General features: G+C 44.4%; 3 protein-coding genes across 3 annotated transcripts in view; 1 reads left to right on the top strand and 2 right to left on the bottom strand.

Annotated features, from left to right (window-relative positions):
• Positions 1–8,825, top strand: part of T265_09989 (hypothetical protein) — a gene marked incomplete at both ends in the record, with an annotated part of 13,308 nt that extends 4,483 nt beyond the window's left edge. Inside the window, 6 exon segments of the mRNA XM_009176226.1 lie at positions 1,164–1,366; positions 4,816–4,906; positions 4,924–5,171; positions 6,229–6,428; positions 6,576–6,675; positions 8,643–8,825. Coding sequence (XP_009174490.1) covers positions 1,164–1,366; positions 4,816–4,906; positions 4,924–5,171; positions 6,229–6,428; positions 6,576–6,675; positions 8,643–8,825 — 1,025 coding nt within the window.
• A 545-nt stretch (positions 8,826–9,370) lies between these two features.
• Positions 9,371–13,314, bottom strand: T265_09988 (hypothetical protein; the record flags this gene model as incomplete). Its single annotated transcript, XM_009176225.1, has 4 exons — positions 9,371–9,419; positions 10,434–10,735; positions 11,208–11,435; positions 13,054–13,314. The coding sequence occupies 4 exons, from the start codon at positions 13,312–13,314 to the stop codon at positions 9,371–9,373; spliced, it is 840 nt and encodes a 279-aa protein (XP_009174489.1).
• A 773-nt stretch (positions 13,315–14,087) lies between these two features.
• T265_09987 (hypothetical protein) lies at positions 14,088–16,307 on the bottom strand (the record flags this gene model as incomplete). The annotated part of the gene is made up of 2 exons (XM_009176224.1): positions 14,088–14,225; positions 16,263–16,307. The coding sequence occupies 2 exons, from the start codon at positions 16,305–16,307 to the stop codon at positions 14,088–14,090; spliced, it is 183 nt and encodes a 60-aa protein (XP_009174488.1).
• Positions 16,308–27,225: the final 10,918 nt, after the last annotated feature.

The following is a 27,225-nucleotide window of genomic DNA, read 5'->3' as shown; positions in this document are numbered from 1 at the left end:
ATATATATAATCTGAGCGACCTTGGGGCACAAAAAGTTCGTTAGCTCACACAAAGTGCAGCTGGTCAATATAATTAAGGCACAGCATGATAGAAAGGGTGCGAACTTTAAAAGTTCGAATCCTCAGAATACAAACTGAATCGGAAAGCAAACATTTTTTGGGCACACTGATATCCACAACAGCTACTTAAAGTACACACCCTGCAGAGACAAAAGGATCACAACCTGACGAGAACCCCACTCAGCCGTGTTAAACTAGACTCGCAAGGTCAAGGTTGGTCAAGGCCACATATTGATTAACGTTCAAATCAAAGAGCAGGAGAGAACGCAGTTAAAAAACGAAAACAATATAGCGAGAATTCCCTTGTACAAAGTAGAAAAAACCAATGGGTTGCTAATTGATTTACACGCATAAATTCATTTTGTATGAAGTTTAAATTTTGCCTACCAAAATTTCTGCGCGGTGTTTCAGTACCATTTACCCCCAAGGACAACTTTGTCGGTAATGATGCGACCTTGAGAAATTTCGCAGATTCGCTAGAAATCCTTTGGTGTAGAACACCGGTAGCCTGATAGCTTTAGTTCTAGATTCTAAATTAACCAGTTTCTGTGTATTCTGTGAGACTTTCGGTGACGAATGCATCTCGACTCGTTGTTCAAAACAGAGTGTCAATCAACAGGACGGATTGTTTTTAGATTGAGTACAGTTTTCGCTTAACTTGAGTTCAGTGAACACAAGGCTGTGAGGCAACACTCACCCGTGTTGGCGTCAGTAACGACGATGATATTGATGAACAGTTTAGTGTTCACTCATCACAGGATTATGGCTCCATTCCATGTCTGGCTTCCTGCAGCTGCGAGGCAACACTCACTCGTGTTGGCGTCGGTAACGGCGATGATATTGATGAACAGTTGAGTGTTCGCTCCCCGCAGGAATATGGCTCCATTCCATGTCTGGCTTCCTGCCTCTCACCATGATTGTCGTCTACCAAGTACAAACCTCGGTCAGGTTCATCACAGACGAGTTTTTTCGTAAACTTTGCAGAAAAGTGCGTACATATACATGAAACATACATGCAGTGCAGACGAAAATCAATCAATGATCCGCTGCACCACACATAGAAAGCCTTGGTGTTTTCCTACCAATTAACAGGCTTAGTTAAGAGATAGCTAATCAGATACGACTCAATATTTTAACAGTGCTCTCCACTAGTGGTAAAAAGCGCTCAGCTGTAACACCCTTCCGGTGCCTACCTACAACGCTAGTCGAAGGAAGCACGAGAGCCGGGATACTGCCAAATTGCCCAAACCTAGACAGGGGAAGTCGAGAGGCAGAGGTCGCGTTCGAACTGCGGACCTCCCGGTCAGTAAATTCGCGCTCTAACCACTTGAGCCATCTTGTCACTACTGTTCACGTACATTTCAGGGTTGAATGATAAGTTTTCTTATTCGGAACGAAACAGGAAGTTTTATTCGAACAAGTCAATATCGACAAATAAAGATATCTTTGAAAGAACGCTTCTGTGTTCCTTATCTATGAGCTGACGGATTTCTTTCCTATAAGGAAGGTTAATCCACTGATCCGCGACCAATAAAGGAAACCAAAAGTTTCAAGGTTCACATTGTAAATAAAAGCACCAGACAGTGACTCCTGGATCGTCCTCAACCCGACTCAATTAGTCCGACAACAGCCCCCAATCAACGGCCGGAATGGAAGTGATTGCTCGAACAAAGCTGAGATTTCCATCACTGCAGTCAATACTCCCATCAAAACACCCTTTCTCTTCCCCGGTCCCCGATCCGATAAGTCAATACTCCTTCCGTGATAGTGCATTAATTACGAAACATATGTTGATTTTCATACTACTGAAGCCCGAGTTCGTGCAAGTAGTATATTTACTCCTGATGCATCTAATGTGTACATACATGTAATTAAATTTGCATCTCTTGCTTTAAGCAAATAAAGACACCACCCCAGGACACAATGCGTTACTGGACTCCGCAATAGGGAATGTCTTTACGCCCAAATAAGGTGACAATACACACCTGAGAGCCAACGATCTACCGAAAATTTCGAATATAAAGACAGCACCAACGCCAGGTGCTTCTCAGTTTCATTGTGAACTAAATGCAACAGGCAAATCGAAATTGAGGGGAACCGTTCTAACGTATCTGAGCTAAATATCTATTCAGCTGACAGCGTGTGCGCTGCGAAAAATGTAACGGTAAATGAAGACAGCTGTTTGAATTAAATTTTTCAAAAACCGCCATCGAAATTTTTCCGCTTGCGACTGCGCCTTAAGATTAGGTTATTCGGGCCACTCCAGATGAGGGATCAACTCCAAGACAGGCAGGCCATCCTATCCCTTTCGTGGTTGGTTTGAAGAGTGATGCCACAATCGATCATTTCAGAGATCCCCTTTTTCACTAGACAGGTGGCCGAAACTAGTAAGGAATGTTGCTTCCTATTAGGACGCATTTAACGAACTTAAATAGACGGGAAAGATGACCTCTTGCAGGGTGATTTTAGTCCGGGAAACTGGAAACATCAGTCACATTTCTAGTCCAAAAGGACTTCACGGAAGCTCTGGCCAATGCAGAACAGGATTGCCAATCCTGGCATGTTTTTTTCTTAACTATTCATCCGCGAAAAAAATTTTGCGTGAATAAAACGCAACGAGCAGTGCGATCAGGCTACAAGGTTCTAACGAAGGCGCCGTTTTCGGTAAGCTAGATACACACACACACACGCGGAATCCTGTCCATCAGTCAGAGTGGGACGGCCACACCCCAAAAATCAATCGACCGAAAATACTGGGAAAAATCCAGGTTTGGTCAATGAGCATCTACCCTAGGCGCGTTTACTAAACAATTTGCTGAATGTAACTAGATCAGTTCTCAGATAAGAGGAAAGAGTCCAGACAGTTGTGTGTATCCCTGGATTTCAGTTCAGCGAATGTGTTTGCCCTGGAGGCTAGCCGCCTCTAATAGTCGAACAGCACGTCAATTGGACGGACGTGTCACGTGAGGCATACGGACCAAACGAAGGCATGCCCTGATTGGTCAGATTGCCAGCCAATCCTAATCAAGCATCTACGACTCGACGCCTTTCGCTCTCTCACGGGCATTCTAGCACGACCTTGTGGAACACTGGATCCACGACTCGACGCCTTTCGCTCCCTCTAGCACGACCTTGTGGAACACTCTGTGACTACCCTATACATACAGTTGTAATAATCTTCCTTTTTCTCCATAAGGGACTGTATAGAGCTACCGTGCCTTTTGATATACCATAGTGGGCGGAGCAGGAAGCCAAGGACCGACACAGAGTTGCACGACTGTTCATCAAATCACAACACTATTCTATCAGGACAGTTGAAATCCACTCTCTACCTGTCACTTACAGTTCTTAAACAGCAGCACCAACACTTTATCAGTGGAATCGGGCGCTTAGCTATCTTAGCCATCTCGTAAGAGATGTCCTGTAGGACTTCCAGTCCCGCGCGTGGATAACATCCAGGATGGCTCAGATGTTGAATGGCCTCCAACTCGAAAGTAGCCGCTTTCATTTTACGCTGTTAACTCATGAACTACCCCAAACGAACCTTCTGCCACCAGGGATTTTCTTTGGGAGTGTCTACATCTACTACTGACTTCCTCGCTTACTTCCAGTTTTATGACTTAACAACACAATTTAACGCCTGGTAATCAGGTGTTTAAATCCGTTTGAGTTCGTCACGTGATTGGGCAACTTTTACAGCCATAAATTGAGACTGTTGTCACTGCGCCATTCTTTAGAAGCGATCCTTTAACATCGGTGATACTGGTGTCCGACGATAAACCTTGGCGGTGCTGTCTGGTTTGACTTTGTCTGTCACAGTGCAGCCACGATTTATGCAACTGCCAACAAGTTCAGTTCAATGGATTGGAAAATTTTGAGGTGGGACTTTAAACTTTCCAAGTGACTCCACTCGTCAGCTGGTTTTGGCTTGCCTGAACAACACACAGCAGTCGTACGTGACCACACACACACACACCGGCCCATCTTGCAAGGGTGTCATGTTCCCCAGTGGCTAGATCATGTCCGACCACAGAACGATGTATCTGGGTATTTTCCTCGGTTTTTCATTCAGTACGTCTGATGATTCTGTGGTGAAGAGAGTTAAAATTCACCCTAAGCTCCGATCCACATATCGGAGTTCTCCCTGCTAGCCAATGAATTGGTCCTACGTGCCAGCTAGCTTACGTGACATAATCTGTTGAAGATTGCAGGAAAACCATGTTCGAGTCACAAAGATTCAGTAATGTGCTTCGGACAATTATCCGTAAATTATTAGAGAATGAAAATATTCTTAGTTGTTTTGAAATTCCAACAAATTTTCAATGGGAACCCAACTCAAAATGAAGCACCAAGTAGCGGGATAATGGATGTTGATCAGATGGCTGTTGATCTGATCCCCGAGTTGGACAATTAACGAGGAGACCTCGGTGGTGCGCAGTTTGATGTACTGCAAATTTTTGGCCTCTGTTTTTGCATGTTTGAATCCAACATTGTTCTCCGTTATCACGCATCATACACTGTTGATTTGCTAGTGTATACATGGTGACATATATTCGGTTCAGGTAAGTTCATCTAGTGTGCTCGGGAAACACGTGAGATTACCTTGAACAGTGCCTCTTAAATGATCAAATTGATTCTCAGTAGGTTACTTGAGTTTACCCAACATGCTTGTGTGAGGATGAGAGGCAAACCATGTAGTATCCAACCCTCCCCCGTCAACATGTCTCTTCTTAAGAATTATTTAGTCCTTTCTAGTCACCCCAAGAGAAAACCCTTCTCGGTGTCTACGAGGAGCAGTGTCTACTCCGAAAGGGTGTTACACCTGAACGATTTTTTCTAGAGCGAGGTGGTTGAAGTAATTAGAGCGCGAACTTACTGACCGGAAGGTCCGTGGTGCCCGCTCTGCCTCTCACATTCCCCTGTCTAGGCTTGGGGAACCTCGCAGTATCCCAACCCTCGTGCTTCCTTCGTGTAGCATGGCAGTAAGGCACCGAAAGGGTGTTACACCTGAACGACTTACTTACTTACCTTCCCCCAGAAAGGAGTCTGGAAGCAAGCAAGGTAGCATTCTTCATCTTGTACGATCAAATAGATACAATCAAGCCCACCGGGTGCGGATACTTGTCGGAAAGCATACTAGCCGATACGCGAACCTAACATTATTAGCGGAGTACCCTCATTTGCAAACAATTTTAGAACCCAAATGAACCTCTCGTTTATGACTTTTTCAAGTAGAACTGACGGAACCTCGGAGACTGCGCCTATTTGATGAGTTCCAAGAAGACCCAAACCGGTCGTGGGTTGCCAAAGAATTTTCAGCAACCTTGTGAGTAGTCTACTATATCTAACGTTATTACATTATATTGTATTATTGTAAAGTTCAAAGTCAAATTACTTATCACATTCGCTTCGTTCGTGACAGGCTTCCATAAATAAAAGTCAGTTTCCCGAGGAACACAAAACACCACTATGGACAAGGAAGGGTTTCGAGGTGAATCTCCAGCGCGATCAGCTGAAAAAAAAGTAAGACAGTCTCGGACGAACTTTGGTTTGTCTGAGTGCATGGCCTAAACAGGTCATTCAATGTTGTCCCGATGACCTTCAGTCTATGTGGACGGCTGTTTCGTACTTCGGCCAGGAAACAAGAGTATAAAAAGCGCCAGTCTGCATCCAAGTTCGAGCAGATGTCCGTCAACTGAAGAGTTGAATTAGAACTACTCCTGAATTGAACCCTGATCAGCTTACAGGGTAAGGGTGAGTTAACGCAGATGCATCCTTGCTCGCGTTCACATCGTTCAGTTATTTCCAACAATTTTTGTATCAGCGCAACTTCAAGGACAAAACTGAGATGTAATCGTATCTGTCGTGTGCGCCCTGAAGGTAGTAAACTCTGCCTTAGTGTGGGTTCGGTCAGTTGATTGGTGGTTCAAGATGAATAAAACACAATCATCAATGTAGAGGATCTTTAGATGAACAGATTTCTTCGATGTTGTGCTTTGCGCAGCCTTGTCACTCGTTCTGAGATGTTTTACATGGAAACTTTGGGATAGTTTGACCGCGGCAACTATTATTCTTAATTTATAGTAATATATACCCTGTAATCTATTTATATTTATATATGTTTGCATTTATTTGTATATTTATGTAGGCATATTTATTTATTCGTAGGCAAGACGGCCCAAGTGGTTAGAGCGCGAATTTACCGACCGGAAGGTCCGTGGTTCGAACCCGACCTCTGTCTCTCGACTTCCCCTGTCTAGGCTTGGGCAACCTGGCAGTATCCCAGCTCTTGTGCCTCCTTCCGTTGGCATGGTAGCTAGACACCGAAAGGGAGCCACAACCGAAAGATTATTTATTATTTTTCTTATGTATTTATTACTATTACATATATTCATCCACTTACGTTGAAACCTTTACATTCCTTTTTTTGCCTAGATTTTATTATCATCCATTGTTTTTGTTGGTATTTTTGTAGTTAGTTGTTTAAATTTGCTCGTTTGTTTATACAATTTTAGCAATTCAACGTCCTCAGCGGGGTTACTGGAGACAAAGCCTGCCCCAGAGCATGTTTTCCGGAACGAGACAGAAACCAAACTTGAAGTACTCTGCGGTCATGTTGGTTTTTGGCAGACATCAAATTTCTTGCCAATTAGGACGTTTAAAAATGCACTTTCCTTTCCACTTTAAAGGGCGATGTTTCGGTGAAGTGGATTAGAAAGTGACTGACAGTGGGTGCTCATCTTGGTTTCTATCTGATTTCCATCATTTAGATATCGTTCGTACGAAAGTAGTCGCTGAATTTGGTTTGTTGACGATTACTCAAGTTTTACCATTAAAGCCAGCGTGAGTTCCGACAAGATCAATTTGCTCGTGGCTGGAGCCTTGAAAACAACGAGTTACGTTTTGGTTTTCCAAAGTTAAGCCAAACCGGGTAGTCACAAGGTAATCTCATAAAATTTTCACAGTTTATGTGAGTGGGGACATTGTGAGCAATAGATGCACATCGACGAAAACACGTGACTGTCTGAGAGAGGTGCTAACTGTAGGCTAATGTTCATTGGTACTTTTCAGACTATCCTTGATAAGAGCTGTTCAAGACGATTAGAGGACGTGATATCACAACGCACTGAGTAACATCGGTAGCCAGCATGCAAGATGTAGAGTGCGATTCCCATTTTACCGAGGAACCTGTCTGTTATTTTCGAAGTAATATATTGTATTTTAAACGATACGCCAAAACTAATCGCCCAGGAAAGGTACAAGACCATAATTTGAACACTCCATGCACTTATAATGAGGTATTTGTACTTCTCGGTGAACAAGTCATCCATTTTATCGATTCGGGAATGATACTTTAGAATTGCAGATAGAACGCATGAAAGAAATTATTCAAAGATTAGCATGAGATAGCTAAGTGAAGGTGTCAACGCAAGTCGTCAATAAAAACGTCTTTTGCGGAAGCGTACTACCGATTCACACGCAAGATTGAGCAGCAGACATGTTTGAATCATCCTGGGCGAGGACGATGTGCGTGCTACCCATTATCGGACACAATTAATGAAGTGTTCTCAGAGCACTACGAATTTGATCGGTCACCAGTGACACCATTGGTTGTTGGTTTATGTTAGCTTTTGGGCGAGTGAGCAAGCTCTTCTAGAGGAGTAAAGTACCAGAAGCGATCACTTTAATAAAACCTCTTACTCCCGAAAGATCACTTATTTAGGCAAACAATAAGCGATTTGTCGTAAGACTTTGTCTCTTTGAGGCGATAAGTTTGTATTTATCTCCTGTCAATCGAAAATGGTCATTTTAGCGGCTCGGTATTTACGGAAATGAAGATTGCTGACGAATTACGCTGCACAGATTAAGCAGGACTGTCACTTTTGAGGTAATTTTCTATGCTTCCGGAAGTCCTCGTGACGCAGAACTTAAAGAGAGACTTCGCTTGGTGATATCACCCTCATCACCTATGATGCGAATAACGAAAGTGAGTGTAGAAGAAACATACTACTCATAAGGTTGCTGGAAAATTTGCTTCAGCCATCGATCGATTTTCTTTCGTCACACGGACGCAGTTTGCGGGTTCCCGTAAACCTGTTGTTATAACTGAAATCAGATTAGTCGCCAGTCACCATTTAGACCCATCTGCGCATAATTTTTTTTCTTGCAGAGACTCAACTGCCTCCCAACAGTTTATCTGGTTTCTTTAGATTGGGTGGTCTACGCAAATTCGAGCTACTTTGCCCCGGTGGTTTTGTGCACATATCTTCAACAATGTGCTCAAATACGCAGTGAAATTGATGAAAGTTGGATAGATATTACTTCAACCTGATGAATCAAAATTGTTCGAAACAAGGAGCAGTGGAAACTTTATAAGCAGAATCGTATCTGAGCCGAACCAAACCAGGATCGTTTAATATGCACAAACTGTGTGCTCTACGTCCGAAGAAGAACCTTGATCTCCAGTAGATTTCAGACGCCATTACATAACTAAGAATGATCTTGAAGTCTTGGTTCGTGGGCAAAGCATGCGAGGTTGAGTGTGGGAGTCATCTGATTGAGTTTTTCGTCAGCGATGGTAGGACGAAAATGTTCCATGTGAGACACTCTTTAAGTTCTCACCTTTTGTGAAGGAAACTACTCACAAGGTTGCTGAAAACTCTACGACAGCTTACGACCGGTTTCGCCCTTCTTGGGGCTCATCAGTTAGGCACAGTCCCCGAGTTACCGTCAACCTTATGTTCCACTTGAACCTTTTGGTTTAAACGATTTACTGGAAAACTAGGTGTCATACTTGCTTTCCGCCAATCAGTAGACAGTCTACACTGCTATTTATCGTTTCATCTCATGGCTTTTTTCTTCGCTGAAAGTACTTGAAGTTCACGGTCCGTCTATGGATGGCTTAGTTTCATAATTTGGGCACAATACACTCTCGTAATATATTGTATTACGTACACCAGCAAGCGATACTAAACGGTGTGTTAGCCCTGAAGTGACCGGTAATCTTAGTTTCCCACGGTAACATGGTACTGGTATTTCGGACCGTCGTTCGGATGTCATGTGCCACTCCAACCGAGAGCACAATTGTTCCTAACGCCTGTGAATAAAGACGACCTAGTGTGAATTCCATTTTGCATAAAGTCCGGAGCGTCGTTTCCAGTTGGTGCCGTTTTACCGTGTGTGTGTGTGTGTAGTGCCTCGCCACAAACACACGGCCACTAAGCCTATGTCAACAGGTCTTTCCAGTTCGGTCCCGGACTCAAAGCAGGAAGTCCGTTCCACACATGCAACAAACGAGTGAACTAATAAATTATTGAAGTGAGTAGTTCACAGATCCGGAGTTGTAGTCAACAGACAACCTGAACTGTAAGCAAGAAGCAAATATATACGACTGAAAATAACAGCAGAAGGGTGATACTAATAAGTGAAATCCACTGAGCTTCACGTTGTGATAAGGGCAGTAGAACGGTAGGTATGTTGCACACCATTTGAAGGAAACGACAGGTGTCAGACACCAAGCAATTCCACGGTGGTGCTGAACGGGAAGAGGAGACTAGCCGCATTGCCTTCTCCATTCCATCAAGCGTTATCACAATGAGGATCACTTCTGACGACTGGTAAACCTGGGAATTGGTGAAATTTGACCTACAGCAAGGTTCTTGATGATTTTTCTCACAAAAATCGTTTCTTTGCTATTAAATGACGTTAACCTAATACAAAAAGCGTTTTCTATTGTCCCTAGTCTTCGAGTCCGTCCCGCTTGAATGCTAATCACTTATCTGTTGAGGTTATACATCCCCTTTGGCGCTGAGAAGGCTAATCGGAGTAGACTGCAAGGCACCAGGTAGATTTTTGTGAAAAGATTGTCTTCTTGGCGCCGTTGTTGCACCTGAAAAACATCTGGGTCTGGAAAACTTGTTGAGGGGGTAGACGACAGTCTGTACCGATTTCTTCCAAGAAGTCTTGTCCATGCAGTCGAATGAATTCCAAGTAGTGCATGTTACATATCAATCTCTGAGGTTCATTCAAATTTAGTCTTTCACGAATGAAAATAAGCTGAGCACAGGAAAAATGACTGAACACAACTCAACTATTGTCAGGCGCCATGCCTGTGACGCAAAAAATATGGAATCCACAAGAGACAAGACGGCAGAAATAGTAGGGTTTGATCTGCTAAAACAGTCTTGGAAAGAGTCAAATGCCTTCGAGAAAGACACTCAATTGCAAATCAATTTGGTTTACACGAGAGTCTCAACTGAATCTCTCGTTTATCATATCCTACAACTAAATGTTCTGCACACGGGCCACCTCATGATTCAGTTGGCACGATATTCGAGATATCGAAGTATATTTTCATAAAGGAAACTACTCACACGGTTGCTGAAGACTCTTCGGCAGCCCACAACCGGTTTTGTCGCTCTTGGGGCTCATCAGGTACGCGCAGTCCCCGAGTTTCCGTCAACTTTATGATGATCATCTCGAAAACGGTCCAATTTGGATTCAAGTAGAGCATATGGTTGACAAAAATTCGGGGACTACGCCTACGCAATGTGCTCCATGAAGGAAGAAAACNGTTGACGGAAACTCGGGGACTGCGCTTACCTGATGGGTCCCAAGAAGGGTGAAACCGGTCGTGGGCTGTCGAAGAGTTTCCAGCAACCCTGTGAGCAGTTTCCTTTAAGTCAAATGCCTTATTTTATATTCCACTATATCGGTTTCCAATCGTCCCGGCTAAAAACGGTCAATGATGTCGAGTTTATATATGGACTGCATCGCTTATTCTGTACAGTCGGATCAGGCTCTAAAAGCTGATTTTTTGAGCAGGCCACAAACTAGGTTTTATTGCTTTATGCAAGAACTGACAAATGACGCGAAACGGCACAACGCGCGCGGTATTCAGATCACACAACCAAGTAGCCCAAAAAATAAGGGACACTCGGATGAAATTTACCAAACTAAGGAATGTTCCTCTCGGAGAAAAGAACTGCTGAACATCCATATTGTTTGTCATTGTCCGACCTTCGCGGCGCCTTGTGAGAATACACTTACCAAACCGTTTCCATCGTAAGATTAGAATCGTACTGAGGGTCATCAATGTCTTTCTATTTTGCCAACAACCGTTTCCAAATTAAATGGATCTAACTGACTTTGTACCATGCGTTCGAAGAACGAGCATCATTTTTCCGATGCTCGAGATGGCTGATGTGACTAGAGCGCGAATTTACTGACCGGAACGTCCGCGGTTCGAACCCGACCTCTGCCTCTCGACTTCCCCTGTCTAGGCTTGGACAACCTGGCGGTATCCCACCACTCGCACCGCCTTTTGGTGGTAAAGCAGTCAGGCACCGAAAGAATGATTTTTTCATCGTTTTTCCCTGAATATGAGTTTTAACCGTCAGAAGTTCCTAAATCACAGTCCGTACTCCCATCTCCCCTTAAAAAATCAAGGAACTCATTGCAAAACTAAGCTTTGGTATGTTCTTGATGAAACCGCTTACGATGGTTTATGAGTTTGCTGTGAGGTCGCATTCCTTGTTCGAATTAACCTATGCCGCATAGTATTCAACAGCTGCTTCACAGACACTAAAAGTGCATACTAAACACAAATAACTGAAGAAATTGGTGAATGAAGGCTGAAACGGCCAACCAGCATAGTAGTAAGTAGCCTGAATCCAGGCGCAAAAATCAAGTCAGGCGGTTGAATATCAAGGGCTTCACGATTGAGTACTTCTTGGAGATCTGAGAACAGTAAATCAACGCTAAAAACACTACAGAACTTCAGATTGTTACATTTTGAAATAAGTGACTGAACTGAGCGAGGTGTTTGAAACATCAGGAGATAAAAGGCACTCAGACGGCGCAATTTTGTTTTAAAAGCAATAGTAGACATTCAGTACGACACATCTTCATAGATGTATATGGATTAAAAAGAAATGCAAGGAAGTTGTTCAATGTGAGGTAGAACCATCAAAAGTTCCCAGTTTGCATTTAAACCTAAGATCCTGAAATCATCGCGCGACTTAACTAATCAGCGTTTATAACAAAATCAGGATCTTAGTGGATCGAAAATAACCGTCCATTGATGCCTAGCTCACGTGCTACCATAGGGAGGCAAGAAGATATGGATTCTATCAGGCCTGCTGCGCCTAGACAGGGCTAGTCTAAAGGCAGAGTTTCCGTTCAAACCACGGATAATCCGGTCAGTACACTCACGCTTCAACCGCATGGCTTCCCGAGCTCCAACCGTACAACACATTGGTTAATCCGCCGATTTACTGATTGGAACCAAACTAATGCAGAAGAAGTTCCAAAACACCCGTCCGCCACAATGAATCAAGACCATCACTTGGTATACTCAAGAATAGTTTGAATTATCTGGGGGTGTACGACACAAAACGACGGGCAGTATATGCACGCATTGGGCCGCTTATGGTTGTGTCCAGGATCAGGGTGATTCCTCATCCCATGCTCTTAAAATAGAATACTGGCGGAATGCAACAAACCCTGTGTTTGCGACAAAGCTCTATTCAAGGGCTTAGTAAGGTATTGCGGAGATGTAAACGTGTAGTGTATTACTGTGAAGCCTTGGTCACATCAAGGGAGTGAGACAGGGGACACATTGATGAATCAAGAGATTACAAGCGAAAGTATGTGCAGCGTTGTTGCTTCACAATCTCAGGTGGAGATAAGGCTTGCAATTCAACATTCCAACGCAGAGTTGAGCCTCTGTCACGACGTGACGTAAAATGGTCCATTCTGATTTGTCTCATCGCTTTATCACTATCGGGGAGCAGTAGGGTGAGCTTCAAGTTGGTCTGTTTTTGTGTGTTCTACGCCGGCAACAACCAACGCACAGTGGTGATATGGAAAAATGAAAGAACTGTGAAAGGCGCTGTAGGTGTTTTAAGCTGATGTATCGGTAAACGAGAGAAAATGAAAGTTAAAAATACTGCAATCATACCACAGTGATGTCCAATCCATTGACAGAATTACGCCGTTTTGCAGTACAAACTGTTCCGGTTGTCCAAAGTTCTGATCGTGTTCTGCGAGTGCACCAGGTGCGAACGTTTTGAAGTGTTTGTTCTGATTTCCCAAAAAGATATTGTTTGGAGGAAGCTCCCCTGTCATTATATTACCCGTCAAGAGCACCGGATAATTAGTTTTGGCCAACTTCAATATGCCGGCCAATTTGTGATATGTAGGGCCGATTCGAAAACGTTCCGCAAATTCGTCCTGATTTATGTGTATGAACATATTTCGCGACTTGCTGCAAGGAGCCGTGAAATCCCGACCTTCATGCCGACGTTCTCGAAAACTTGATTATGCGTGGCTCTTGATTATATCAAAGCTGCTGAATTTACACCGGCTGAAATGCAATGGATGAATAGGTAGACTTAACAGGTTTAGCATCAACTGAAGACAAGTAAACGTCTGACTGACGTGACAGCCAGTTCGCGAGTATGAAATGTTTTCCTCCATATCGGCCTTCGTATCGGCGTCAGTTTTCTTTCGCTACGATTTAGTTGTCGCTTATTGGCTGACACCCATTTCAGAGCACCAAGACACAATTTAGAACCCTCAGACAACACGAAATCACATCCAGCCAAATTGGTGACGTGTAAACTTCTCCGGATAAACAAACGAAATAAGACATCACTAAATCATAATCAAGGAGGTGACGTTTTACTGCAGCATTCAAAACATTTTGACGTCGTTTTCATTTTGAAAGTGGTGACTAAAGTAGACCACGTGTTTGAAGCATCAGGAGCTAGGCAGCCCTCGGATGGTGCCATTTCGTTCTGAAAGAAATATTACCCATTAATTCCGATACCATTTCATGTACATGTATAAGCTCAAGATTACTCGCCGCACGTCGATCAGCCAGTCATCACACGACATCCCACCGACCAATCACTGCTGTGTGAAATATTGATTGATCGACGGGATAACCAATTAAAACATGGATTGGGCCTCGTGTCCATGGAAGTGACAAATGCACGGCTGAGCTGGAGGGGAACATGACTGATTTAGTGAATACTGAAATGCTTGGAATCGTAAATAATAGAACACGGATATGTGATTCGCAAACATGTAAAGCCGGCTTTGTAGATAGGCGTGACAATCGCTTCCTTCCAAGCAGAAGGAAGGCGGCCTTCGTCAAGTGACTGACGAACCACCAGTTATAAATGACTTGCCAGTGTAGACGACGCTTTCTTCAGGATCCTTGGATGGAGCCCGTCGGGCGCAAACATGTAAATCAGCTCTCACGCATAACTCTCCCATTTCACATGAGAGCAAGGAAGAAGTCAGCACAAGACACATCAATATCGACACGAAAACACAATGTAGGAAAGCGGCCAAATACCTAAAGAAAATAAATGAAAACATAGCAGACCGTTTTTCATAAAGGAAACTACTCACAAGTTTGATTTGCAAATTAGTGTATTTCTCGATAACAGGGCGTTGTTTCCAGGAAAATGACCACATGGTTGCGGAGGGACAATCTGATCAGCAATATTCTCAAATCACACATCAATTGTCAGCCGACACACAGCCTACACAGTCCTACGAAGGAATTTGAACAGACAAGACGCGTTGAAAGATTATGGTCCCGCGAAAATATCACTGTAACTCGACGTGTTTCGGGGACTGAAGTAGTGCTTAAGATATCTCGCATTTAGTTACGTTGACTCGAGACTGTTCAGTCTGAGGCAGGAGAGGGGTTGACGATGTCACATCGATTGGTGATGAAATGTCTGCAACCCAACTGCAAAGTTCGGCGAACAGACCAACAACCAAATCTCCCAAATCACTCAGCTATCACGTGGTTACAACAGAAATGCAAGATCCCGGTACCACTGACTCATGGGAACGAATTCCCAAAAACGACTCTCTCACAAGCTGTTCTGGCAAGTTTCTCTCCAGAAGTGACCTGTGTGATAGAACCTATCGGTCAGCCTTCGTGGTTTTCAGGATGTGTGCCGGGCTTGTTATCCGAAAGCAAAGTGGGTCCGAAGTGACGTACCAGACCACAGTGTGCACGTCTGCGTTGTGTAGACTATCGAAGAGGAACGCACTGAAGAACTACTCTTGGGAGGCAGGTGTCCGCAGGATCATTCTCCCATCCGAGGTATCCTCACCCCCTTGAATACCTGGTTAAAATATTGATTCATCTTTAATCCACCTCAGATAACTAAATACACGAATATTATACACTTATCACATGACCGGGAATTATCACCTTTTGATGAAGAGTTATTAGACCGAAATTTATAGTTTAAACTAATTCACTTCAGCCGACAGAAATGGTTGCTGAAGATCGATGCAACCGCTGAAGATGGAAGTGAATTAATCGACGCCATTTAAACCAGGTTTTTTTTCTGGTATTTCCGCGTTTTAACTGATTTCGCACTCGGTTTGAATGAGAATTTCGGTTGGTCTGATGTTGAAGTGACACACATCGTGTCCTTTCAGTAATTTCTCGAATGCATGTTATTCGCAATCATGAGTAGTGTTCACATGATGAAGCCGACATGCACAGTTGTCAAATCACTTGGATCTCACTGTGTTCAGTTCTAAATTTAAACTCTGTTATTTGTCACGCAGGTTGTAATCTTTTCGAAAAATGTCCTCAACAAAGAATAACCAATCAGAATGGCAGGCGATTGCGACAGTTGGTCTCGTTTCGGACAGTGGATACAGATGGGAGGCAGTATTACCAGGACTACAGTATACGACATGCCCCTAGTGAATTCTCAAATTGGAAAAGGTGGCCAAGTTTGACTTCAGATTGTTGGCATGTATTGCGAAAGTTGCGAATGCAGCAGGTTGCCGGAAGACGGATACTCTCATTCTGAACGTTGCAGCGACCGTATTACAATTCTCCTCAAACGGCAAAATATCACATGACACTTGAACTGAAACGAGTTGGTCAATCCGAAGCACGATTTGTGCCCATCCAATGATTGGTCGCTTGTAAAAATACAAGATTAGGCCATCAATTACTTAGAAGTTCAAGAGTTATGCTGAATAACGGATGCATGCAGGCTGAACGAAATCGGTCACTTGTGGATGTAACCAGAAAGGGTTTTTAGACCATTCAGACTTTCTCTAGCGCAAATTTGAAAGAAGGCCCATGTAGAGATCCAGAAATCTCCCTTAATGCGAAATTTGTCTTTCTCACGAACTTATTAAAGACTGACCTTCATACAACTGCCTGCTTCATGTAGGCTAAGTGAGGCAACCATGCTAAATAAAATGTGTAAGGCCTCCTTCCCACAGAGCTCATCAGGTCCAAAGTTCCTTCGCTGGAGAGAAATGATTCTTCCAGTTAAACATTTTACATCCTGTTCCCCATCAGTTTAATTGAGGTAGCCCAACTCGAATCACTGTTCTGTTTCATGGTACGGTTGTCTGACCCTGGAAACGCTGATGCGGCAACGTTCACACAATTTGAAAATGGACATCTCTCCAGCAAACAGAATTTAACCTGCTCTCTGATAAGGTACTGCGGAGTGAATCAAACTATCCAGATCGCCTGAGTGAGTGTCTGGAGGTGTAGGCACCTCGGAATGATCGTGGTAAGATAGCACCAAGTCCCTTCCCCGTCCACCTTTACTCTGTTCTTTACAATAAAGCTTTCAAATAAATCATGGTTGTACGGCAGTGAAGCATTGATGTTGAACACTGATGTCATGCTGTCGACGATGATGATGATGATGATGATGACGATGACGATGATTCAAGTGATGTTCCAAGAGAGGCAGCAAAGGGACTCACTAAATATGTGCGCCAGTACAATAGCGGACAGGTCATATGACCGAATCATGTATCCGCTGATCAATGGATCACCAGTGTTATGCCCTCGAACGACACACAAACGATCCTGCTGAATGTTGCTAAAAAGGCGTGAGAACTTGCACGGCACCGCTGCCTTAGACTGTTAATCTCGCTTGGTGTCGAGTGTGACGGCAACTGCCTTCACCATAGTTACTGGATGTGGAGGTATCGAATCCCAGCCGATGGTTGAAACAAATGCTCCCAAAATGGCCACATTAGTTCCATGCCCAGTCGTTACGTATGGGCAACTTCTTTCGTAGTTGCCATGGCTACCCACGAAACCGTGACGACCAAACTGTACACTTCTGTTCCGGCCTAACAATCAACTTTAGAGCTGTCATTTGTATGGTACTGAAGTTTATAGCCCTCCACAAGTGAACTCACAACAACGTTGGTCTTCTAGCTACGGCTCTCAGCAACCTGGCTCTCACCAAACTTAATGGTACGCATACACCAAGCAATGAAGCCATACCGACAAATGGCTTATCCAGACAGCGGCAGTGTGCGCCTTGAGTGTTTGCCACATCACGCGCATTAGATCATGACAAAACTGTCAGGCTTTACTAAATTCCTGGAGGAAAACTTGGTTTATCCCAGCCACTCTGACCTCGGTCAATAACGAATGGCTGAGAAAGCATGGTTCGATTGATTTTTCTGGTACGGACAAATAGATGAAGTAGTTGGGTTGGTCAAACTAGTCCACTTTTATGACGCAAGCGTAGAATCACGACAGAGCGTAGAATCCAGAGCCGACATTTTCGTCAGAATCGTTCGCTTGAGAGGTGGGAGTTCTGCTCTACAAACCTAACTAGAAAACCAACCGAAATTTTCGGCCGCTTTGGTATTATCCTAGTGTGACCAGGACGGAATGATGTACACAGGCTTGGCCTTTTTATCCAACTTCATCTCGCGTCTGATGACCTTCGGTGTTTATAGTGATTTGACGGGTCTAAGCGTGGTTGTCTGTCTTCGCCGGCATTTATTCAAACTCACGAAAAGCTGATGAGATACACGGTATTAGGTTCCGTCCTGTTCTCATGAAGTCCGGCTGGAATGCTTCTTTTGGAATCGGGTCACTAGCTAAGAGAACATTCGCATGCCTACGGACTCAAGATTACCGATCCAGAGAGGGTTGAATGGACTGAAAAGCCCTCGGAATTCGTCGACTTTGTCTCACCCGTCTCATCCCTTCGGGATCGAATCCAGCGTCTTCCATCTGGGAGTATGGCCTACTAATTGGCACCTTACACAACCGAAATGTACATTGTTCTCGGCAGTGGTTGGAAACCGGTGTCATCGCAACACGAAAAATGTGCCATCATTTACGGTGCCTGCTCACATGGTTCTCTACCGGTTGCCGAGATATGGTCGCCTCTGGTGATCAGGAGCCGTGGACCTTTCGAGGTGGTCTAATCACCGAACTTCAGCGCATTCTTCCACTGAAATCGGTCCAAGATCTGCTTCTTGCGCCCGGTCGTCGCTGAGAACAACGGGCAACAATTGTATTTAGGTTGACAATCTGGATGTCGTTGTTCTCATTGTTCTACTTAGTTCTCATGCGATGTATAAACGAACGGGAGGTATGAAATTATAGGTGTCATTTGGGCCTCGTTCAGAACGATTTTCTAATCGTATTTTGCCAGTTGTGCCGGGTTCCCTTCCATGAGAATCTAGATTGTCGGCATTTGTCGGACAGAATGCGAGAACACAATCCCGTATCTCGGAGCGGTAGTGGGAAGAAACCAGGCTCAAGCGAGATTGCAGCACATTTGGCCGAAACCAGTCATGTCATAGACAAGGAGCAAGCCTTCATCATCACATACCCGGTACCTCTGAACCGATCACGACTGGTACGATCCAGACTACTATCGATCGCAGAGGCGATTGGAATCCGACTGCTGGATCCGCAACTTTCCATCCTAAAGAAACTTGTGCGACCTCTGAACTTGAACAGGCCTCAGGTCAATGGGTCACGGAATCAGGTAGAATTGTGGGACCGGAGGCCTGTTCAAGTTCAGAGGTCGCACAAGTTTCTTTAGGATGGAAAGTTGCGGATCCAGCAGTCGGATTCCAATCGCCTCTGCGATCGATAGTAGTCTGGATCGTACCAGTCGTGATCGGTTCAGAGGTACCGGGTATGTGATGATGAAGGCTTGCTCCTTGTCTATGACATGACTGGTTTCAAGCTTTGTTCGCTACATTCTTCGTTCTCATGACTACTACGGCCATATTCGTGATTGATGTGTTTTCTGATCCTCTGTTCCGCATAGGTTCAATCCTGTGGGATCCAGCAGAAATGATAGGTACTTGGAATTCTAGAATACACATAAAGCGATCCCTCCCGCTTATCGTGGCATACTTACCTTGGGATACTACTGCATTTTTAAATAGAATTTTTTTTAAAATTCCTAGTAAGATCTGACGGGAAATTTTAATGGCATGCAGATGTCGAGCTAACATGTCCCGGGATGTTCACAAAGTCTCTTGTTCATGCAAGATTGCATGGCTTAAATTGACATCTCTAATTCGCATCAAGCTATCATTCAATTACAATTCAGGCACCTCAGGATCTCTGTGGATTCGTTCAAGGATTTTACGGAGGTACTTTTGAGGAATAAATGTGACTTCCTCATGTACAATCGGCATGGCCTTTGGGTTAGAGGGGCAATTTTTTATTACGGATTACTACGGTAATTCTGTGGGCCTTCTGTCAAACAGTTGACGTGGAAACGGATTTTGGTGGCACGTATCATATGACCGAAGCTTGAACGAAAGTAGTGGACTGGAAACCCACGCTTACCAAGACTACTGGTACGGTTATTGTGTAGTATAGTAGACTGTCCGAGAATCGCTTTCTCAGTTCCAAGATAAACATACAGGATCTTGCCATTTCGGTCATCCACTCAATTCTAGCCTCTGAATTGTTCACTGAAACCAAAACGGCCTCGCCAGATTGCACATTCGGAGGTGGACACCCATGGAAATTCGAAACTGATGAGCCAGTCCCAAGAAAGGCGGTGCACGCTACACCTGCAGCAAATGTTTAGAGCTTTCCGAGGCACCCTCCATTGGTTTCGGCTTTTCATGATGAATTGCAGCATTACGGCAGGAAGTGTCTTCGATGGTCACCTGTTTGTCTTCGTCGAACTCCGACTGCTACTCAGTTCTAATCACTTGTACATCAATATTATGACAATATATATAAAGTACGTGCTGTATTTCATCGATCAATACTACCGCACATAGGAAACTTCGCCAGACCAGCAATATTCCCGTATGGTGAGACAGTCGTGTTTGAGACTTCCTACCTACGAGTCAGTGGTGCCGGGATCCTGCATCCCTGTCGTAATCACGTGATAGCTGAGTGATTTGGGAGACTGATGGAACTTATTCCATCGTGTTGGATACTCTAAGTACTTGAGTGAGAAAGCCTTCAGAGAAGACAAACGACACCGGACGAAGATCGACCACACTGCGGATGAACCAACGGAAGAAATAGTGCCACGACTCAGCTGGCCAGAAGAAGAAGTTAGTGAAATGTTACAAAAGTTTGAATTGAATATACAGATCCTATTAGCGATTCGCATGCCAGTAGTGGGTTGACTTCTCAGTGACTGCCTGGTTGCGAAATACAAAACTAAGGGCTGGATTTGCCAGCACAACTCCAACTCTGACGAGACCTTACTTACCATTTCTGATCTATTCAACCCACTTGTTCCCATTGGCGATTGAAAACAATATTATGCAGAGTTCACTGCTCGTCGCACATCCTCTCTGTAGGTTCAGTGCAAACCATCATGTTGCTCCTGCTTGGGAGTTCCAGAGCAATGTGTCAACTGACGGATTCCACGTTCCTCGATAGATCCAAACTCCGCGCGAACATCATATCGCATGCTTGATGCACTGGGTGTTGGCTTTGTTCACGTGCAAGTCCGCCTCATTTTGGTCAAGAATACTACCGCGTGAATATCTTGCTGTCAACGTAGAACCCAGATATTTCACACTTCTTCCAGTATGCCGAAGAGATTTCATCTCCACCGCTTTCCACATATGATGGAATTAGTAAACGGATCTTCATGAAATCATTCAAGGATTCAGGTGACAGGTAATGTGACCGCCAGGATTGAAGGATATTCGGCGCTATATCGAGTCCACATGTGGATTGCCATTTTGAAAGGCTTTAGGAAACTACCAGCTGAAAGTTCCAAGACTGTCATTTGTCCTCTTCTCCCTCAGACTGCACAAGCTTGAGTCAACCTAATAAAATGTGTGGTATCCTATAGGAGTAAGCACTACTTCAGTTTCCCAATCACGTCGAGTTACGGTGATATTTTCGTGGGACCATAATCCTTTCAGCCCGTTTTGTCCTTTCGAATTCCTTCGTATGACTGTGTAGGCTGTGCCTGCTGACAATTGATGTGTGATTTGCGAATATTGCAGATCACAATGGCACTCCGTAACTGTGTGGTCATTTTCTCTGGAAACAACGTTCTGTTATGTTTTCAATTATTTTCTGTTTGCCTTTATCCGCTTTCCTACGTTGTCTTTCCGTGTCGATATTTGATGTGTCTTGTACTAACTGCTTCCCTGTTCATCTATGTAATCTGGGAATTATACATGAAAGCTGATTTACATGTTTGCGAATCACATATCCGTGTTCTATTATTTACGATTCCAAGCATTTCAGTATTCACTAAATCAGTCATGTTCCCCTCCAGCTCAGCCGTGCATTTGTCACTTCCATGGACACGAGGCCCAATCCATGTTTTAATTGGTCATCCCGTCGATCAATCAATATTTCACACAGCAGTGATTGGTCGGTGGGATGTCGTGTGATGACTGGCTGATCGACGTGCGGCGAGTAATCTTGAGCTTATACATGTACATGAAATGGTATCGGAATTAATGGGTAATATTTCTTTCAGAACGAAATGGCACCATCCGAGGGCTGCCTAGCTCCTGATGCTTCAAACACGTGGTCTACTTTAGTCACCACTTTCAAAATGAAAACGACGTCAAAATGTTTTGAATGCTGCAGTAAAACGTCACCTCCTTGATTATGATTTAGTGATGTCTTATTTCGTTTGTTTATCCGGAGAAGTTCACACGTCACCAATTTGTCTGGGTGTGATTTCGTATTGTCTGAGGGTTCTAAATTGTGTCTTGGTGCTCTGAAATGGGTGTTAGCCAATAAGCGACGACTAAATCGTAGCGAACGGAAACTGACGCCGATACGAAGGCCGATATGGAGGAAAACATTTCATACTCGCGAACTGGCTGTCACGTCAGTCAGACGTCCACTTGTCTTCAGTTGACGCTAAACCTGTTAAGTTTACCCATTCAACCATTGCATTTCAGCCGGTGTAAATTCAGTAGCTTTGATATAATCAAGAGCCACGCATAATCAAGTTTTCGAGAGCGTTATGATGAAGGTCGGGATTTCACGGCTCCTTGCAACAAGTCGCGAAATATGTTCATACGCGTAAATCGAATCGGCCCTACATATCACAAATTGGCTGGCATATTGAGGTTGACCAAGACTAATTGGCCGATGCTCCGGACAAGACATATAATGACAGGGGACTTTCCCCTAAACCTCTTTCTAGGAAATCCGAAGGAACACTTCACAATGTTCGCACCTGATGCGCTCGCAGCAAACGATCAGAATTTTGTATAACCGAACTAGTTTGTACTGGGGAACCGCCTAGTCCTGTGCGGTGAACTGGACTTCAATGTGGTATCTTTGCAGTATTTTTAACTTTCATTTTTTCTCCTTTACTGATACATCCGCTTGAAACGAACAGCGCATTTCTCAGTTCTTTCATTTTTCCATATCACCCCTGTGCGTTGGTTGTCGCCGGCGTAGAATAGACTAAAACAGACCAGCTTGAAGCTCACCCTACCGCTCCCTGAAGTTGATAAAGCGATGTATATGTATGAGATAAATTAGAATGGACCATTTCACGTCACGCCGTGACAGAGGCTCAAATCTGCGTTTTGAACTGTTGAATCGCATGATGTCTCTCCATCTGAGCTTCTGAAGCGACACAACTGCATATATTTTCGCGTATAATCTATTGATTCATCGATTTGTTCTCTGTCTCACTCACTTGGTGTGACTAAAGCTTCCCTAATACGCTAAACATTCACATCTCCGCAATGCTCCATCGCAAACGCAGGATTGTTGCATTCTACCGGCGCATTAAACTTTAGAACGTTGTGGTACCGAATCACTTTGATCCTGGACAGGACTATAAGCGTCCCAATGCGTGCACATACTCCTCGTCGTTTTGTGTCGGACGCCCTCAGATCATTCAAACTATTCATTAGGATCCAAAGTATACCAAGTAATGGTCTCGCTTTATTGTAACGGACGGGATTTTTGGAACTCAATCCGCGTTATTTGGATTCCTATGAGTAAATCTGATTGACCAATGTGTTGTACGGTTGGTGCTCGGGAAGGCAAGCGGTTGAAGCGTGAGCTTATTGACCGGATTATCCGTGGTTTGAACGGAAACTCTGCCTTTAGACTAGCCCTGTCTAGGCGTAGCAGACCTGATAGAATCCACGTCTCCTTGCTTCCCTCTGGTGGCGTGGGAGCTAAGCACCGAAAGAAGGTTATGGCTGAATGATTTTCATTGCACAACTGTCGCATTCTTGCTGATAATCACCAATGATATGTATCTTACGATTCGTCAGGAACATTGAAATCGCGTCCTTTTTGTTGGCTACTCTTTATTCATCCTTCATGCCTTTTGAGAAGTCGTTCAACGAACAAGTAGGGTAGAAGAAGCACCAAGAGTGTCTTGCGCTGCAAGTTGAGCGCAGGCATCCATTACAAACGGTTCAAGATGCGCCGGTTTCCGTCTAGCAAGTCCTAGGAGCCATTTATAAGTCAAATCTTGTCATCAAGAACACAATCATAAGATGAACAACATTTTGTACCCCGAATTCCTGTAAACCGAAGACAAACCAAAAAGGAGCTAGGCACCTGCAAAGCCTTGTTAAATTATGGGGCGCTCTACCTCAGATGTACACTCGACACGGCGTAAACCCCTCAACTCATTTCTCTCTTTGGCTCCATAAGCCGTGCTCTCCAATGACACGGGCAGTAAAGACGATACAACCTTACCCTTTTTTGGTCTCAGGATATATCCCACTCCCCATGCCCATAGAAAGTTTCACCTGCGGGGCAACATCAGAACCCGAAGCGAAATACCCATAATGTGGCTTTCTTCCAGCCTAGACCATCTTCACAAACTAAAGGTTGTATCCTCCGTCGCTGATATGACCAATAAACTATCCGTAATATACTGAATCATGAGAATAGAAATGCCCACAGCTCCTCGTCACTCGCTCGGTCTGCAATGACAGTGAACATGCAGTAAGCTAATATTATCAGGGCCGCGGCCTTAGTTTTAGCCAATTGGAGCCTTGCAGCCGGTTAGGTTCTTGTACTGGACTACCTTAGTCCAGCAGCAAACCAGCTAATGCAGAACGCATTTCCATAAACCAAGTGTTACCGCAAGATTCCTCATCACCGTGGCATCAGCCTCCTGGTTTTTCAAGAAAACTGGGTTAAAGCCCACCCATCGCTCACTGATTTAACGTCGGAGGTGCAGTGAACAGTTGCCCTAAATACTGCATTTATGGTCATTTAAATGAACGAAAATGCCAGGTCCTCACTGGTTTTGCCCACTCTCTCCGAACGGCTTCTACACGCCAACACACTAGCTGCCGGTTCAATAGACCCTTAGGCAGCGGCATCCAAACCGGTGTGCCAAAGCTTTCTCTCTTATCTGCAGCTTATACACACCCTATGGAAACTCCAGTCGCAAACTTCACTGGAACCTACTCCTTCTAATTATCCGAGCCACCGCTTGTCAACCTTATCCAGCCATGATGTAACACCCAGCCAGAAAAACTCCTACATACGCCATCCTGTCCCTAAAATTTGCGCATTCTGTAGACAACTCATTACGGGCAATCACGTGACCGATAAAGCCCCGTAGGATCCACTACTCAATGTCAGCCTGGCCGCCACCTTTGCGGTACCGAAGACGAGACTTAAGTATCCAAGCGAGAGGCACCCTTCAGGGTGCAGGAGATGGTGCATCAAGCCTATATGCAACCATACGCTTCCGGTAGCTTCACTCTCCATCCATGCAATCCAAGCGGTCCTTTAATACGTACTCATTCCACCATCACGGCTACACCCAATCCCTTTCAACAACAAGCGTTCTTCCACCGATTCACAGTACCTTTCGCCCGTCATCACATCCGTTCCTACATTAGCTTTCTTCACACTGTTGAATCTAACTTCACCTTCTGATAATTCCCCATTCGTTTGCTTACTTTGCCTATGTACTTTTGATCTGCAGTCGTTTTGCTTATCCGTTGACGCAGAGCCGTCCAGTCCAACACTCCTGTATTGTATATGGGTCTGTGTGTGAATGTAGGCAGCTGACCTACTTACACAGGGACACTCATGTCCCGTTTGCTGAGCGTGCTTGGCATGCTTGTTTTCTCATGGGTTCCATGTGATCGCACGTCCAATGGGAACCACGAGACTGTCGCCGGAAGGGATGACCACAACCCAAACAACTGAGTCACCATTCCGCCCGCCGTTGTTTGGTGTGAGGATGTTGTCACCGTACTGTGCCGGTCAGTGACAGATATGTTAACTTGATGACCCTATGAACGTGTTGTAGATACTTGCTTGCCCAGTATAAATAGAACCGTAAAATTACGAACCCGATTCTCCCTTTTGATATTCGGGATTGTCGAACCTATGCGTCGGTCAAAGTTCCGTATCCAGGACCCCAACATACGCCGTGTGCCTAAAAGCTTTCCATAGCTTTCGCAGGCCTTTCCCAAAATAAAGCACGGCATACAGGTTTATTTACCGGGGTTGTAATGTATCGTGTGGTGATTAAACGTGCAAGTCTTCACAGAAAACTAGCAGAAACACAACAACGCCAGTCCATCTCATCTACGGTATTCTCCTCCCTCTAAGAGCGGTCGCCCAAAACAGGTGCGAACGACTAGGCTAAATAAACCAGGTTACAATATCCAGTAGTTGATTCCAACCCAAAGCCGACCATAATGTTCGTGCACCCTTAGCAAGGGAGCTGCACATCATAATTATCCGTCCAATTATTCATGTTTATTGAGTGCTTGCTGTCCACTGTCACGCCACAAGAAGGATCCCGAATCACAAAACTTGTCAATCTTTCCCATCACCGACGACAATAGCTTCGTGTCTAAAGCTTTTTTCTACGTCACAATGCTGGATTATTTGCGCTGAGTGAACATTTTGGACTTGTGTGAACTGGCATTCAACGGGATATTCTATCAATTTGGTTCGATAATAATAATAATAATGTTTACTCCTAACTGATGGGTGGCATACCGTCAGGCATTGATATAAAGTTACATTCGGAATATGGTATGAATGACAGAATTTGTGGACAGTGGGTATTGCGCGGAAAAGGGACGGTGTCACCTCTAGACCGGTACGGGCAGGGTAGTAGTTACCACTACCGTTTCTTTTGATGGAAAATATCGGGCAAAAAAGAGTTACATCGTTATAATTTGAAAGTCGCGAGGAGGAGGGTAAAACAAGAGGCATCCTGCCTGAAACATGACAAGAAAACCGCAAGTTTTGGAGAATGAGAAAACAGAACAACGGATTCGGTGCAGCAGTAGAATGGGCGTAATCCTGCCGGTCAATTTGAAGTAAACGCTAAAACTGCCACTGAAGCATAGTGACCTTGAACTGCTGGGCTTATGACCAGGGCCAAAAAACGCATAGGTTGGAATGGAGGAGTGGAAGGATAAGAAATGAGGATGAATGATGACAGGAATCCCGGAATCGTGGTACGCATCGTAAATGTAGGGACTCACTGGGGGTCGCGGTTTTAGTGGAGTCGGATGTGAAAGCTCCTTGGATTGAAATGGTGAATACACACAAACCGGCATGCGAACTGTATAGAAAATCATTGATTTTGTGTGGAGCACAAACCACGTGGTTAAATCCGGACGAAAGTTCCAAGAGATTCGAATAAACGCGTCCTGAAGTCGACCGTGGCCAGGTGAAGTGTTTGTTCGTAATTGCAGCCAATGGAACGAGGGAGCGAGATGGCATTGTCAAGAGTAGAAAGGGAATATGTGCGGGTGTGCTATCAAACTGGATATGGCATGCCGTGCCATCAATGGTCTAATATACTTCGGTTTTTGGACAACCCTGCGACGGACGTCATATTAAACGTCCCCGGGCTAGGATGTGCAATTCTTTAAGCAGCGGGAAGTTTAAGGTTGGTTGGT

This window comes from Opisthorchis viverrini (assembly GCF_000715545.1).
Source record: "Opisthorchis viverrini unplaced genomic scaffold opera_v5_328, whole genome shotgun sequence".
Classification (NCBI taxonomy): Eukaryota; Metazoa; Platyhelminthes; class Trematoda; order Opisthorchiida; family Opisthorchiidae; genus Opisthorchis; species Opisthorchis viverrini.
The sequence above is the reverse complement of the archived record's forward strand: the minus strand, read 5'-3'. Positions and strand labels throughout refer to the sequence as shown.